The sequence below is a fragment of the Scomber scombrus genome, chromosome 22, assembly GCF_963691925.1.
Source record: "Scomber scombrus chromosome 22, fScoSco1.1, whole genome shotgun sequence".
Lineage (NCBI taxonomy): Eukaryota > Metazoa > Chordata > Actinopteri > Scombriformes > Scombridae > Scomber > Scomber scombrus.
Window position 1 is genome coordinate 22,255,857 of NC_084991.1, and position 17,199 is coordinate 22,273,055.

General features: G+C 38.4%; 1 protein-coding gene across 1 annotated transcript in view; it reads right to left on the minus strand.

The window, feature by feature from the left end:
- The window catches only part of tymp (thymidine phosphorylase), a 12,308-nt gene extending 2,636 nt beyond the window's left edge, over positions 1-9,672 (minus strand). Inside the window, exons 1-7 of the mRNA XM_062443403.1 lie at positions 9,641-9,672; positions 6,071-6,194; positions 5,785-5,987; positions 4,394-4,492; positions 3,616-3,745; positions 2,185-2,303; positions 1,328-1,490 (exon numbers count right to left, since the gene is read on the minus strand). Of these exons, the coding sequence (XP_062299387.1) occupies positions 1,328-1,490; positions 2,185-2,303; positions 3,616-3,745; positions 4,394-4,492; positions 5,785-5,987; positions 6,071-6,188 (832 nt within the window). The 5' untranslated portion in view covers positions 6,189-6,194; positions 9,641-9,672. The remainder of the gene's footprint in view (positions 1-1,327; positions 1,491-2,184; positions 2,304-3,615; positions 3,746-4,393; positions 4,493-5,784; positions 5,988-6,070; positions 6,195-9,640) is intronic.
- Between the last annotated feature and the right edge of the window lie 7,527 nt (positions 9,673-17,199).

Genomic DNA, 17,199 nt, shown 5'->3' on the forward strand with positions numbered 1-17,199 from the left:
GAACATATTTAGAAGAGAGCTGAAAACATGTGTATTTATTTATTTAATCTGGTTGTTAATTAGTGTAATTTTAATTTATTTTTTATTGAATGTCTAATTTTATATATTTATTTGCTTTTATATATTTTTAATATATATGTTTTTTATATTTGCTGCTCTTTTATTGTATTTTAAAAATGTTTCTCGGTAAAGCACTTAGAGCTGCATCGCTTGTTTGAAAGGTGCTTTATTAATAAAGTTTATTATTATCATTATTATCATTATTATTATTGTTATTATCAGAAAGATGAACTGTTTTTATACTTCATAGTCTTCTTTGTTTGTTTGTTTTTCTGTGTATATATCTATATATATGGGTTAAGTATATGTGTGTTTATATATATTTATTATTTTAAGGCCTATATATAGTTACACATTTTGTCATTATAATCAAAATTGTCTTTCTTTTCTTTTTTCTTGTCATGGTAAAAACTCCACTTTCCCAGGTCCCCTGAACTACCCATCAGCTCAGTGTATTTAGTGGGAACACTCTCCTCTCCCAGCGCTCCTGAAGTATCCACAGCTGGTTCAGTTCCAGCATGTTGAGCATCAAGCTGCTGCAGACTTCAGACTGGTAGGAAACATTTATCCTCACAATCAGCTGATCTCATGTTTGTTATTAATGAAACAAACTTTAGTTAAACATTTTTACTGCTGGCTGCTGTCTGTCACCTGAGTCAGGTTTAACTTTCATAACAATTAATATGAACAACAGGCAGATCTGTATTGTGAAGGTGTGTTTGACGGGTTTTAATGGAGACTTTTGATGATTTAATGTTAATAAAGGTTTGGGATGTTAGTAGTTAGTAGTTGGCTGCATTGGTGGAAAGGTAGAAATAGATAGTCGTGTTTTATATATTTATTTTATTTTATCTTAAATTTTGGTGTCTCAACTTTACCAACTATATTTTTTTAACATATCGAACATTTAAAAAAAAATTGAATCAAAATTAGATCAGAAAGAGGAGAATTAAAACCACAAAATTAATACAAATGACAATATGTCAATGTTATAATATCATTGGTGTTTAAATCTCACCATTGCAAGAGACTGTTTACTTTCCGGTGTCATTTTTACTGTTTCAGTGTCTTTAATTTTGTATATTTAACGATTTTGTACAACTACAAATAAAGATCAATCATCATAAGTATTAAGTAATAATATATTTTACAGTTATGCACTAAATTGTTTCATTATTTTTTCATGTTTATGTTTATAAAACCCACAAAAATCAAGTATCTCATATGTCAAAATGTCTTATAATAAATGCTGATATAATTAATGTACCGAGGGTCGTGACCAGCTCCATCAGGTCTTCAGGTCCTTTCCCCTTCAGAGTCTCCAGAGATTCGATGACTTCCAGACTGTTTCCCACACACTGACCAATCGTAGCGTCCATACTGCTGAGTATCGCCCCCGTACGCATGCCCAGACCGTTTCCTGCATTCACCTGAAATCATTAATATACATTCATATTTTTTTAACATAATAATCGTAGACTTTTAAGTGTGACCAGCCAGCTATTCCTTATATTACCGGTAATTTGTCATTTTGATCACTATCCAAATATCGTGATATACCATAAAATCTCAAATAATATAAATAATAATATAACTTTGCCATGTTTTTGATTGTTGTAAAGCTAATCAGACTTCCTGCAGGATGAATTTTGATCAGTTTTTAATGTTTTTAAACATCTTTGCGGAAATTGTTGAGTTTAATTGGAGGAGAAGAAAGAGAAGACAGGAAGGAAAGATGGAAGGAAGAGAAGAGAAGACAACAAGGAAGGAAGGAATGAAGGAAGGAAGGAAGGAAGGAAGGAAGGAAGGAAGGAAGGAAGGAAGGAAGGAAGGAAGGAAGGAAAAGAAGACAGGGAGGAAGGAAAAGAAGACTTGAAGAAATGAAGGAAGGAAAAGAAGGGCAGATGGAAGGAAGGAAGGAAGAAAGGAAAAGAAGACAGGAAGGAAGAAAGGTAGGAAGGAAAAGAGGAAGAAGGAAACTTAGCCGGATTGGACCTCTCGGCGGGCCGGTTCTGGCCCACGGGCCGAATGTTTGACACCCCTGATTTAAAGTAAACAGGAGTGAGGCTCTGTGAGGAGAACCAGCCGTTGGTTTACATACTTTGTGTACTTGGTCATACTCACCAGTGACAGTGCCAGTTCTTTAGCGCTGTCCAGGTCTTTATACAAAGCAGCTCGTCCAAACTTCACATCCAACACCAGAGCGGACAGAGACTCTGCTCCCTTCTTTGAGATAATAGAGCCTAAAAAACACAACACAAACATAAAACCTTGTATTTTATTTATTGTTAAATGGCAGAGATAGTTTCAGAGGACACGTGGTGGGAAGTAAAAAACTCCACTACATTTATTTGACAGCTTTAGTTACTTTTCAGATGCAGATTTGACACAATGGATAATATAACAAGCTTTATAAATACAACACATTGTTAAAGATGAAACCATAAAGCAGTGTGTAGTCGGCTCACATCTCAGATGTCTATGAGTTGTTAACAGCTCCACCAAATACTGATTTTTCCCTCTAAACTTCTCACATGCTTTCATTTCAATAAATGTTCAAATGATCCAATATTTCGGCAAAAATCAAAGATTAGAGAAAAAGTCCAAAAACTGAAAACACATTTGTGTATCAGAACTTAGTTTGTTCTTCTTTCCTCTCCCATTAATCATCTCACCACCCCTCACATTTATCTGCTGACCCTTTGGAGGGGCCCCACCCCTAGGTTGGGAACCACTGGACTAAACTAGCTAACTGTATATAAAGTAGTGTAAACTAGCTCCACCTCCAGCAGCTACAACAGTAACATGCTGCTCTAACACTGATGCTTCACTATTAATAATCTAATGATGTCATAATAATAATATATCAGTCAGAGGACCAAACCACTACTTTTACTGTAATACTGCATACTACATCACTATAATACTGCAGTACTTTTACTGTAATACTGCATACTACATCACTCATAATACTGCAGTACTTTTACTGTAATACTGCATACTACATCACTATAATACTGCAGTACTTTTACTGTAATACTGCATACTACATTACTCATAATACTGCAGTACTTTTACTGTAATACTGCATACTACATCACTCATAATACTGCAGTACTTTACTGTAATACTGCATACTACATCACTCATAATACTGCAGTACTTTTACTGTAATACTGCATACTACATCACTCATAATACTGCAGTACTTTTACTGTAATACTGCATACTACATCACTCATAATACTGCAGTACTTTTACTGTAATACTGCATACTACATCACTCATAATACTGCAGTACTTTTACCGTAATACTGCATACTACATCGCTCATAATACTGCAGTACTTTTACTGTAATACTGCATACTACATCACTCATAATACTGCAGTACTTTTACTGTAATACTGCATACTACATCGCTCATAATACTGCAGTACTTTTACTGTAATACTGCATACTACATCACTCATAATACTGCAGTACTTTTACTGTGGTAAAGGATATAAATACTTCTTCCACTGCTGAGGTAATGATAGTGATTTGCTTTCAGTACCAGTAATTAACGGTAAACTGTCCACGGTGCTGGTTGCGTCCCGCAGGGCATACAGGACTCGATCTGCAGGAACCAACTTCTCGGTTTGACCCACAATGCAACAGCCCACTGAGCTCAGGATCTTCTGAACCTGAACAGTCAGAACATTCATGTATATTAGTGCATATGTGTCGATATGATGATGTGTCCATAGTACAACAATATTTATACTTTTCTTTACTTAAGTCTTTGGTTAGATTCATTTTTTTTATTTTTGGACTATATTTCTTGTATGGTTACTTGTGTGAAGACGATAGTTAATATTGAAGAAAGAAAAAGGTTACCCCGTCTGTCTTGACTGTTCCTTCCTTCCTTCCTTCCTTCCGACTGTCCTTCCTCCCTCCCTCCTTCTCTTTCTTTCCTTCCTCTCTCTTTCCTCCCTTCCTTCTTTCCTTCCTCCATCCCCTTTCTTCCTTCCTTCTGTCCTTCCTTCCTCCCTCCCTCTTTCCTTCCCTCCTTCCTTCTTTTCCTTCCTCCCTCCTTCTCTCTTTCTTTCCTCCACCCTACCTTCCTCCCTTCCTTCTTTCCCCCTCCCTTCCTTCTTTCCTCCCTGCCTCCTTTCCTTCCTCCCTTCCTTCTTTCCTTCCTTCCTCCCTCCCTTCCTTCTTCCTCCCTTCCTTCCTTGACTCGAGGACAACAGGAGGGTTAAAGAAGTATTGTTTACTATCAGAAACTAGTGTACGGTGTCCGCTTGGTGTCTGTTTGTACAACTCGTCGTTAATGGAACCGTTTGTCACACCTGCTCTGTTGATTGGCTGATGTTGAATCCGGGAATCGATTCCAGTTTATCCAGAGTTCCTCCGGTATGAGCCAAGCCCCGCCCACTGATCATCGGCACCTGACAAACACACACACCTGGATTTATGACATCATCAACATGCAGCCACCATTTATCTTTCAGAGTCTGTAAAAAGTAAGCAGTAAAGTAGTTTTAGATTTAAGGAGGTTGACGATCGTTATTGAACAGTGTGGAAATGGTGTAAATTAAGCCGTGTAGTCTAATATGAAGGCTTCATTTACAGCTACAGGAGAGTAATGTTCACTTTCAGCCACTAGAAGGAGCTCTAAGCTTCTGTAAACCACCTCTACTTTGTGTCCCGCGTGGTTTAAAACCTTCCAGAAAGTAAAGGATAATGTTGTCAGGTGTTAAAAATATGTGGAGCAGAGTTGAGCTATGGTGGCTTCACATGGACAAAAAGCTGCTGTCTGCTGTGACGGTTACTAAGGGAGACGGACCTGACGCTAATCACCAAACTAGTACGTTAACATCTGGAACAAAAGTCTCAGGCTGTGTCCGAAATCACTCACTCATTCCCTACTCCCTAAGCACTATATAGGGAGTCCAACATAGTGGACTATATAGGGAGCTCATCTGCAGAAAGAAAAAAGCACTTTCGGACCAGGCGGGGAGTTCCGGTCCTCTGAAATGAGGCCAACGTGGAAGTAACTTAAAACTGCATTCTATCAAAAGGCCACCAGGGGGCGACCGTTTTGGTGTCAAAAGGACTTCCGTCTCTATACAAGTCAATGGAGAATTCACCAACTTCTCACTTGATTTATAACCTCAGTAAACGTTTTCAAAATGTGTTTATGGTCTCAATCGCTAGTTTAAAGCCTTCTTCAATGCAGTATGATGTTCATTTGGGACATTTTGGCCTCCCATATTTTATATTTGACGATAAAGCAGGGTATGCATTAGGGCGTGGCTACATGGTGATATAGGTAGTAGTGAGTGATTTCGGACACAGCCTCAGACAGAAAACTAACGTTACGTCTCTCATTGCTAACATGATTGTAAAGGAAATGCTCAGCGTTGTTTATGACGGGGAGAAAAAAATCCATGCTGTTATATTTATAGGAGACTGTTTTTCTTTTAATTAATGTGTTTGTGCAAAGAAATGAAGGATGATTATCATTTAAATTAATACAAATTTGTGCAGTTAAATCATATTGAAAGTTATTTTTTGATGAAATATCTGATTAGTTCTTGTGAATATTCGGTTGTTCATTCTGACTCCCACTGATTAACCGACCATGACAGAACGGGCTCATGCACATCCCTCGTATTGATCCCATGCATGAAAGTAAACAAGAGGATTTCTAGAAATGTGGGAGTTTAGTTGTCATTACCTTACAGCCACAGGCAGCTAGCGCGGGAGCTAACACCAGACTGACTTTATCTCCCACCCCACCTGTTGAGTGTTTGTCAACCACATGCCCCACCCACTCTTTTGGCCATGACATCACTTCCCCTGATGACATCATCTCCCTGGTCAGGGTCTTGGTCTCTGAGTTGACCATTCCCTTCTGCCAGATAGCCATCAGCATGGCGCCTTAAAGAGAAAACGCTGATGATGTAATGAACCGGGGGAACGAGTTAAACGTGTCTGAACTGTGTGCATCTTCCTGTTCGTACCTGTCTGACATTCTTGGATATTTTTGGTCGTTATGGCCTGAATGAATGTTTTGATATCGTCTTCGCTCAGCGTTTCTCCATCTCTCTTCTTCCTGATCAGATCTGGGATGGACAGCATGTTGGCCTGAAACAAGAAAACAAATATGTGTTGAATATCTTTAAGTTTTGGATTCTTTGTCGGACAAAAACAGCACACTGAAGACATCACACTCATCTCGCAGAAATTGTAAATACCGTTTTTAACACAGAAGATAATTGTTAGTTGCAGCGTTTCAATCAACTAGTTTCTGCCTCTAATGTTACTCTATCTTTTTTACATTTGAGGCCTCTGTATTAAAAATTACAGACATGAAGTAAAAATGTATTTGCACATTGGATTAAAATTCCCAAAGCTTTTATGTCATCAAATGTTTTTTTTGTCCTATCAACAGTCTTAAAACCCAAAATACCCAGTACAGCACTACAATGTGAAGACAAGGAAAAGCAGCAAAATGTCACATTTGAGAAGTTGAAACTTTTATTGAATCATATGTAAATAGTTGCAGATTTAATTTTCAGTCGATTAACTAACTGAGGAATCGTTGCAGCTTTAGTTGTCTTAAAACTTCAATTACCTCTGCAGTAAAGTTTTTTTTTTAAATGCAAAATTTTTGCAGTAATTTGTTACCGTCTTACCATTTTATTTTTTAGTTTGTTTAGTTTTTCATTTGTATCTGGATTTGTGTGCATTAGTCTCAAATTGTTTTAAAAGTTCACATTTCTTCTCTTTATTATCAGCTTTTTAGTAATCTGCACTTTGATATAAATAAACAAAAATAATAATAATAACAATAAAAAACTTCTGCCTCAGTCAACAAATCACACAAGACACTGAATCCATCTAATCAATTAGTTGATCAACTATTTATATTTTAGATACTGACTAATCAAGTATACAGAGATTTATTTTAAACCTTTTGAATGTGAATATTTGCATGTTTTTCTGTGATTAGAGCTGCAGCTAAATTATTATTATTTTCTTAATTAATCCATTAATTATTTGTGTGATTAATAGAGAAGTTATTTGGTTAGAAAATGGTTTCCCAAAGCACAAAGTGACTTCTTGAAAAAGTCCACAACCTAAAAACATTCAGTCATCAGGACGGTAAACAGTAAAATGGACAATAACTGGTGATTAATTTTCTGTTGATCAACCAATCATTGCAGCTCTGTGATAATAGAATAAATATCTTTGGACTGTTGGTCACATCAGCTGAAGGAGATATCCATCAATCAGTAACAGCCGTGATTATCATTAAACATCGAGAGCAATTTAACTTGTTTTAATGAGACCTCTAAAAGTCTCCTGCTTCAAGGTTCAAGGTAATTATTGTTTCCTGGTTTCACCTGAAACGACTTTGCATGAACCATCCTGTTGGTAACTTACACTCTAAATTAATGTACAATACCCAGGCAGGGAGTTCTGGTCCTCTGAAATGAGGCCAACGCGGAAGTAACTTAAAACTGCATTCTATCAAAAGGCCACCAGGGGGCGACCGTTTTGGTGTCAAAAGGACTTCCGTCTCTATACAAGTCAATGGAGAATTCACCAACTTCTCACTTGATTTATAACCTCAGTAAACGTTTTCAAAATGTGTTTATGGTCTCAATCGCTAGTTTAAAGCCTTCTTCAATGCAGTATGATGTTCATTTGGGACATTTTGGCCTCCCTGATTTTATATGTGACGATAAAGCAGGGTATGCATTAGGGCGTGGCTACGTCGTGATTGACAGGTTGATTGGTTCACAGGTTCAGGAGGGCGCCTCATGCTCCTCCTGATGCCCATATAAGTAGAATCCATGTTTTTATTTTTCCCAGCATGCACCGGAAATTTTCAAGATGGCGCTGCTCAGATCCGAAACTATTGGCCTCCGAGCAGCAGTCCAAAAACCAATGGGTGACGTCACGGATGTTACGTCCATTTCTTATATACAGTCTATGTTGATACTCCTCACTGACTCACTCTCTGTCACAGGCTGCACTTATAATCAACCTCTGTGAACTGTACATACTGTACAGCATGTGTTGGTCATGTTCCTGCACTGTCTGCACACATTGTTGGACTTTCATTCCTGTCTTCTTTTTATAATATCACCGAGGTTGAAAGTAACGAGCCTGTTTTGACAATGTAAGGAGGAAAAGTAAAAAGTCGTCAGAAAAATAAATACTCAAGTAAAGTACAGTAACAGAGTACAAATACGTAATTACTTCCCACCTCTGCAAATAGTGCCAGTAAAAGTGTCCTGTTAGTATCTAAAAAGAAAACAAATCTAAAAGCACACAGTGTACAATTAAAGAACTATGTGTAGTTCTTTAATGTGTAGTGTGATTTTACAATTGAAAACAGAGTATTTGGCAGTCTTGCAGACTTTGACTGAAGGGTTTGGTACATGAGTTCCAGGTTTTAGTGATTTGTGTTTTCAAATTTAAATTTTAGTATGAAAAACTGTAATATTCATCAATCATGGTCAAGAAAACGTCAAGTCGTTGGCCGTTGTTCTGTGTTTTTTATCCTGGAATCCACAACATAGTTTCACAATGAGCAACACAAGCCTGCTCTTCTGTGTCTCTCTGTGTCTATGTGTGTGTGTCTCTGTGTCTCTCTGTGTCTATGTGTGTGTGTGTGTGGTGTGGTGGGGTGTGGTATGGTGTGTGTGTGTGTGTGTGTGTGTGTGTGTGTGTTTGGTGTGGTGTGTGGTGTGTGTGTGTGTGGTGTGGTGTGGTTTGTGTGTGGTGTGTGTGTGTGTGTGTGTGTGTGTGGTGTGGTGTGTGTGTGGTGTGGTGTGGTGTGGTGTGTGTGTGTGTGTGTGTGTGTGTGGTGTGGTGTGGTGTGTGTGTGTGTGTGTGTGTGTGTGTGTGTGTGTGGTGTTGTATGGTGTGTGTGTGTGTGTGTGTGTGGTGTGAGCAAGCTGCAGCATGACTAGAAACGAAACTGATTCCTATGAGCTGTTCCGAGCAGAGAGACTGATCCTGGTTTTCATTAATTACGCAATATATCTCGTTGTCATGGATCAACAACACAGCTGACAACAACAGGGGAAAACACTGATGTACAAATCATCACAGCGTGTTATTAAGTATGTGAAATATTAATCTCATGTATGTCTTCTGTTCATCACTTCCTCTTCTGTCCTAAAAGTCAGTGACTTTATTAGCATTCAAGCTCACAGACTGTAAATCATTATCTTACTCTACATCATAAACATGAAAAACTATACATATATCTACATGCACCCATACATTTATACTCATGCATACATATTTATAAATACAACCATACTCTTTTACATAACCATGACATTTTATAATGCCATAAAACAACAATTTACAACACAAACAAACAAAAAACAACCCTGTAGTTTCTTATGACTGTTTAAATAGATTGTTGTTGCTATGTCAGACACACACACACACACACACACACACACACACACACACACACACACACAACACACACACACACACACACACACACACACACACACACACACACACACACAGCAGTAGCAGCAGCAGTAGCAGCAGAGTACCTGGTCTGATGTTTGCAGTCGGAGAAATGTCATCGACCCCTCAGCTCATCATAAACTTAAAGCAGGTCAAAAGCTCAGCAGCCAATAGGAGAGAAGGGAGGAGGAAGTTACCAGTCGATAGGACCAATTAGGTGTCACATTTGGTTTACTTAGTGTCCACAGAGCCCCCCCCCCTCCTCCCTAAAACAACCAGTTGGACTTCTAAGTCAAGTTCAGGTCTCTATCATTATCTTTATCTACTTTACACACAATATAATATGAATTATTGTCCCCATAAAAAAAAGACCTAGGAGCGGTGGAGGAAGTATTTATATCCTTTACTGCAATAAAGTACCAATACAGCAACATTAAAATACTCATTAAAAGTCCTGCATGAAAAATCCTACCACAGTAAAAGTACTGCAGTATTATGAGTGATGTAGTATGCAGTATTACAGTAAAAGTACTGCAGTATTATGAGCGATGTAGTATGCAGTATTACAGTAAAAGTACTGCAGTATTATGAGTGATGTAGTATGCAGTATTACAGTAAAAGTACTGCAGTATTATGAGTGATGTAGTATGCAGTATTACAGTAAAAGTACTGCAGTATTATGAGCGATGTAGTATGCAGTATTACAGTAAAAGTACTGCAGTATTATGAGTGATGTAGTATGCAGTATTACAGTAAAAGTACTGCAGTATTATGAGCGATGTAGTATGCAGTATTACAGTAAAAGTACTGCAGTATTATGAGCGATGTAGTATGCAGTATTACAGTAAAAGTACTGCAGTATTATGAGTGATGTAGAATGCAGTATTACAGTAAAAGTACTGCAGTATTATGAGCGATGTAGTATGCAGTATTACAGTAAAAGTACTGCAGTATTATGAGCGATGTAGTATGCAGTATTACAGTAAAAGTACTGCAGTATTATGAGTGATGTAGTATGCAGTATTACAGTAAAAGTACTGCAGTATTATGAGCGATGTAGTATGCAGTATTACAGTAAAAGTACTGCAGTATTATGAGCGATGTAGTATGCAGTATTACAGTAAAAGTACTGCAGTATTATGAGTGATGTAGAATGCAGTATTACAGTAAAAGTACTGCAGTATTATGAGCGATGTAGTATGCAGTATTACAGTAAAAGTACTGCAGTATTATGAGTGATGTAGTATGCAGTATTACAGTAAAAGTACTGCAGTATTATGAGTGATGTAGTATGCAGTATTACAGTAAAGTAGTGGTTTGGTCCTCTGACTGATATATTATTATTATGACATCATTAGATTATTAATAGTGAAGCATCAGTGTTAGAGCAGCATGTTACTGTTGTAGCTGCTGGAGGTGGAGCTAGTTTACACTACTTTATATACAGTTAGCTAGTTTAGTCCAGTGGTTCCCAACCTAGGGGTGGGGCCCCTCCAAAGGGTCAGCAGATAAATGTGAGGGGTGGTGAGATGATTAATGGGAGAGGAAAGAAGAAAAAACTAAGTTCTGATACACAAATGTGTTTTTCAGTTTTTGGACTTTTTCTCTAATCTTTGATTTTTGCTGAAATATTGGATCATTTGAACATTTATTGAAATGAAAGCATGTGAGAAGTTTAGAGGGAAAAATCACTATTTGGTGGAGCTGTTAACAACTCATAGACATCTGAAATGTGAGCCGACTACACACTGCTTTTTAGTTTCATCTTTAACAATGTGTTGTATTTATAAAGCTTGTTATATTATCCATTGTTTATTTTTATTTTGTTTATTATCCACGGTCGCCCCCTGGTGGCCTTTTGATAGAATGCAGTTTTAAGTTACTTCCATGTTGGTCTCATTTCAGAGGACCGGAACTCCCCGGATGATCCAAACACGGCAGATACAACGTATTTGTGCTGCTCGACATGATTGAGAAGTTTACGTTAGCCTTTGTTGTAAGCTAACGTTAGCCGGCAGCGCACAGCTAACTCACAACGCAAATGTGTATGATTTTCACCATCAGCCAAATGTTCAAGGGATAATTCACTCCTTATCTATTCATTCACCCCCCCCCCCCCCCCCCCCCCCCCCCCCCGAGAGCCGTTTCTTTGTCTGTCGAAACAGGAAAACCTGTTCCAAATTAAGCACTGGCCGAGAACCATTACTGGAACTGTTTTGGTAGCTCAATGCTTTTGTTGGTACTTCGAGTCCCAACATGTAGCTACTTTCAATTAAAACCAAAATAACTTCAAGAGTCAAAACGTCACTGAGGCAGAATTCAATGCAATAATTGATTGACTGTGTATAACACAGGCAGGCTTGGAGAGTAACGGAAAGGTTACAGTTACAGAACGTAATCAGATTACACATTTAGTAAAAATGAAGATTATTTAGCAGGATTACAATTTTAAAAACACATTTTACAATAACAAACTTTATACTATCATGCACTATAAAAGATGATACAATATGACACACAGCGGTGCACACACACACACTTCACACACACTTTGAACTTAATAGTTGGCAGGGACGTTTGTTACACCCTGTGTCACTCCCAAAGACTCTTACATATTAAATAATGGAGAGTTTGAGTAAATAACAGTTTGATGACAGTTTGTTGTGCGCATTACTGCTCTCCACTGATATGACTGTGTGAGTAATGTGACCTGACACTGAGTCACTGGTCAACATTTTTAATACTGAATGAGTCATCAGAGGTTTTACCTGAGAATGTTACAACAACGTGAATTGTGCAGTATTTGCAGTCGGTATCTGCTCCGTTTGATTTCTACCTAATCTGCGTTAATCTGCAGCTGAGAGCAACACACAGCCGGCTGCAGCATCATACAGCAGCTGAACCGATAAATTAGTCTCCAAACTGAGAAAAGGGTGGTAACTTCATTAACAGATCAATCCAGATCTAATGGCAATTAATGTTCTGTGATCTGCTGCACATCTACACAGATCAGCTGTTACACAGACTCAGGTTTATATGATGGGATTGTTTGTATTAAAGCAGAATTTATGGATGAACCTGAGCTCCATCTGAGCTGTCAGGACATTTTTATTTTTAAGTAGCTGAAAATTGTTGAAGATTTCCCTCTTAGTTAACACCAACTCTCTGAACACATTAACATCTCCTCCCTAACTGTGTGTATTTGCACTGGTCTTTGTCAATTAGATGTTTTATTTTCATAGAAAGTGACCAATTCTGCGCTGAATGTGCCCTTATTTGTATATTTGGTGTTGCAGTAATCCTAAAGTAATGGAAAGTAATCAACATACATTACATTAATATTGTGGTACTTGGATTACGTTACTGACTACATTTTTTAACAGATAATTAGTAATTGTATCAGAATACATTTTTAACCCCTCCCAACTCTGATAACACTAGTAAACTGTGGCTGGTCTGTGTACCAGGCACTGAATGACTGAATGATTTATTTTATACTGATCAGAGGTGGAGTTTATTGTCCCTGACCCTCACCGTTCTCCCACACATGACGTCAACTATGCCCTTGAGTTGAGGAAGCTTTATTAGAGCTCTAATACATTAATAACTTGAGTGTGCTGCCAAAGAACGAACAGAAAGTGTTACTTGTGATGTCATGATGACCTGGAGCATGCTGCAGAAAGCAAATACTAAAGCTTGGCTCTAGAGATGGTAATGTTTGCAACTTTGGCTCAAACTGGCATATTTGTACAACGATGTGATGGATTGTTTTGAGATTTGGTGCTGACTACAAAATATGTCTACTTGTATGGACTTGCTCACAACCAATCGATGCAAGTGTTCTTGGATTTAATGAGACATGTGATTGGTCCACTGCCACAGCAGCTACAACCCGTCTGTGGTGGTGAAGTCGTGGTGAATTTGAGTTAGCGTGCTTAGCAGTTCAGCAGCCAAGATGCCACCTAAACACTCTAAAGTGTGTCTACACTACACGCCTGTTACACTGGATAAAAGACAGAGACCTACATGTTTAATGGGTGTCTAATGAAGTACTCAGTTGGCATCTGTATCATTTTAAGGATACTTGGATTGGTGCTGGTATCGTAATCTTTTATACGATACTCTGCCATAATGTTAAGATACCAAACTGTTTCCTTGAGATCACGACTTGATATGGAACGTTAATTATAACATCATCCGTTGTTCTTAAGACTGTCCAGCACTTTGGTCAACTGCGGTTGTTTTAAACGTGCTATATCAATAAATTTGACATTGACATTTTTGATATATGGCTTTGTGCAAATGCAACAACAGTGAGTAAAAGTTTATTGTCATGACATGGATAATAAATACTTATACAGTGTGCACGACTGAACTGAACTCTGTTATTCAGTAATGTCCTTCGTCATTCCCTCGTCGGTCATTAACCAGTTTTAAAGCTTTTTGTGGTCAAACAAGATAAGAGGTGATAAAAACGGACAGGTCTCTGTGGAAGACCAAAGGCAGAAGGTTCACTTTGTTATAAATGAAAGGTTATTATAAAGATTACAATCTTCAGTCCATTATAATGTTATAATTAGTCACATGTCTATTTTTATTAGGGGAGAATTTGTCTTTACTGTAGCGATTTAAGTATCGGGTCATTTTCAGCCGTTGTGTTCGCCACAATATATTACATTTTAACCAAGATGTTTGATTGATATTTAAAAATGTGAGTTGTTGAGGCAGAAAATGTGTTGGTGAGATAAATAATACTACATCATGAAGTTTGCTAATGATCAATCAATCAATCAATCTTTATTTGTATATCGCCAAATCACAACAAAATCATCTCAAGGCACTTTACACATAGAGCAGGTTCTAAGCCGAACTCTTCAAGTTTAATTTTAAAGAAACCCAACAAGGAAGGAGGGAAGGAAGGAAAGAAAGGAGGGAGGAAGGACGGAGGAAAGAAGGAAGGAAGGAAGGTAGGAGGGAGGGAGGAAGGAAGGAAGGTAGGAGGGAGAAAGGAAAAGAGGAAGGAAGGAAAGAAGGACAGAGGAAAGAAGGAAGGGAGGAACGTAGGTGGGAGGAAAGAAAGAGAGAAGGAGGGAGGAAGGAAGGAAGGAGGGAGGAAGGAAGAAAGGGGGATGGAGGGAGGAAAGAAGGAAGGGAGGAAAGAGAGAGGAAGGAAAGAAAGAGAGAAGGAGGGAGGGAGGAAGGACAGACGGAAGAAGGGAAAGAAGGAAAGACGGAACAATCAAAACAGACGGGGTCAATTTGACCCGGGAGGACGACACAAAGGTTAAAGAGACCCAACATTCCCACATGAGCAGCGCTTGGCGACAGCGGCAAGAAAAAACTCCCTTTTAACGGGAATAAACCTCAAGCAGAACCGGGCTCAAAGTGGGAGAACATCTGCCTTGGGTAGAGATGAAAAATGATGGGAAATGATACAGAAAGTTAGAGATTTATATGATACAAAATGGAGTTACATCCTCAGTTGTTGCAGCAGCTCAGCATCGATCTAATCCAGCTCTTTCATTGTTGTTTCAGATTGTTGGCGGAGCAGATTGTTTGTAACCTACAAATATGAACCTGTCAATCATCTCTTCTGCCTCCATCTGGAAGTTCGTACTGTCGGCCTCATCTGGGCCGTCCTGGGAACAAAGTGGATCTGATCGTGGTGAGTAGGGGTCCAAATATTTGTTTTGTCTCTGCGACTAAAAAAGCTAAAACGGCAAACAATCAGAGTTTATTTTATATATTTCTATCTCACCTTTCAAACAGGTTTGTAAAGTGCTCACAAGCTCATAATAAGACAGAACAAATGTAAAATAATGAGAGAAATAAACTAAACAATAATATTAAATTTTAAAAATGAGTGAAATAGAAATGAAACTAGAACAAAGAAAAACATCGAATGGATAAAAAACCAAGGCAGATAAGATTGATGAGAGAAAAAATAAAACTTTAAAACACAATTGCATTAAAATAAGTGAATAAAATATAGTTTGTTTAATAAAAAAATCATTGTAAATTAAAAGCCAGGCTAAAGAGGAAGGTTTAAGTTTATGGTTAAAGATATCCACAAAGAGAGAAGCAGAGATTCAATGAAAAAGGAAAAATGCTGTAGTTTTCTTCCCAACAGGATCTCAGAGTCAAGTTCTCACTTGTGTTGCAATTCGTGCAGTTTGGTTGCGGTTGTTGTGCTATCTTGGTCGTAACTATGGAAACCATTCTTTTCACTTCCCCAGAAAAAGGACGTGGGTTTGTTTTTCACTTTGGCAAGGACATTTTTTTGCTAAATTGCCAAAAGCGTTCTGGTTCTCTATCACTCTTTCCTATTTTATAGGCAAATAAAGAGCTGACTCTGCAAAATGTTTGCTGTGTAGCAGACACATTCCTTCATGGCAGTAGTATTCCCTGATGGCAGTGGCTTCTTTCAGCAGCTTAAGCTCTGCTACACTGCAAAAAATTAGTAAAGTGAACAGCCTTGTAAATGAGACACTACACAGTTCATCAAACACTCAAATGTCACGGGGACGGCGTTCTTTAACCCAAATGGCATCAACTTATATAGAGGCCTGACAGAGTGATAAACACAAACTTCTTCCCACTCTTAGACAAAGGCCTTTGCCAATGGCCGACCCCACCTGATCAATAAAATCAACCATACAAGACCATAGACTGTATATAAGAAATGGACGTAACATCCGTGACGTCACCCATTGGTTTGTGGACTGCTGCTCGGAGGCCAATAGTTTTGGATTTGAGCAGCCCCATCTTGAAAATTTCAGGTGCATGCTGGGAAAAATAAAAACAGGGATTCTACTTATATGGGCATCAGGAGGAGCATGAGGCGCCCTCCTGAACCTGTGAACCAATCAACCTGTCAATCACGACGTAGCCACGCCCTAATGCATACCCTGCTTTATCGTCACATATAAAATCAGTGAGGGAAAAATGTCCCAAATGAACATCATACTGCATTGAAGAAGGCTTTAAACTAGCGATTGAGACCATAAACACATTTTGAAAACATTTACTGAGGTTAGAAATCAAGTGAGAAGTTGGTGAATTCTCCATTGACTTGTACAGAGACGGAAGTCCTTTTGACACCAAAACGGTCGCCCCCTGGTGGCCTTTTGATAGAATGCAGTTTTAAGTTACTTCCGCGTTGGCATCATTTCAGAGGACCGGAACTCCCCACCTGTACAAGACAAAGGAAACTAGTACGATTTCATGAGTTTACTTTCTGTAAATCTGTTTAGGACCTGGTGTTTTATCCTGCTTTGGCACCAAAATGCAAAGAGAACTTAGAAACTAGATGACGATGGAACGGTGATATTGTTTTTGAGCGTGTTCACAACCTCAGCATCCAAATAATCACTTTTACCTGGAACCATAGGGGTAAAACTGTTGCTTAAATCGGATGAGGATCTCCAACTTTAATATCATGTTCAGTGCAGTTTGTCTGTGAAGGAATGTCATCAAACAAACAAGGATACTCCGATAGTTCACTACATTTTGACTCCTTTGCTTGAGTGCAGACGTTCACTCTTTGCTCTCCGCTTTACTTTCTTTTCTTCCATTGCAATCCTGTCCTTTTGCCACAAAATTGATGGAAAGCGGGTCCTGGATACTTCTATACCACACTTTACTT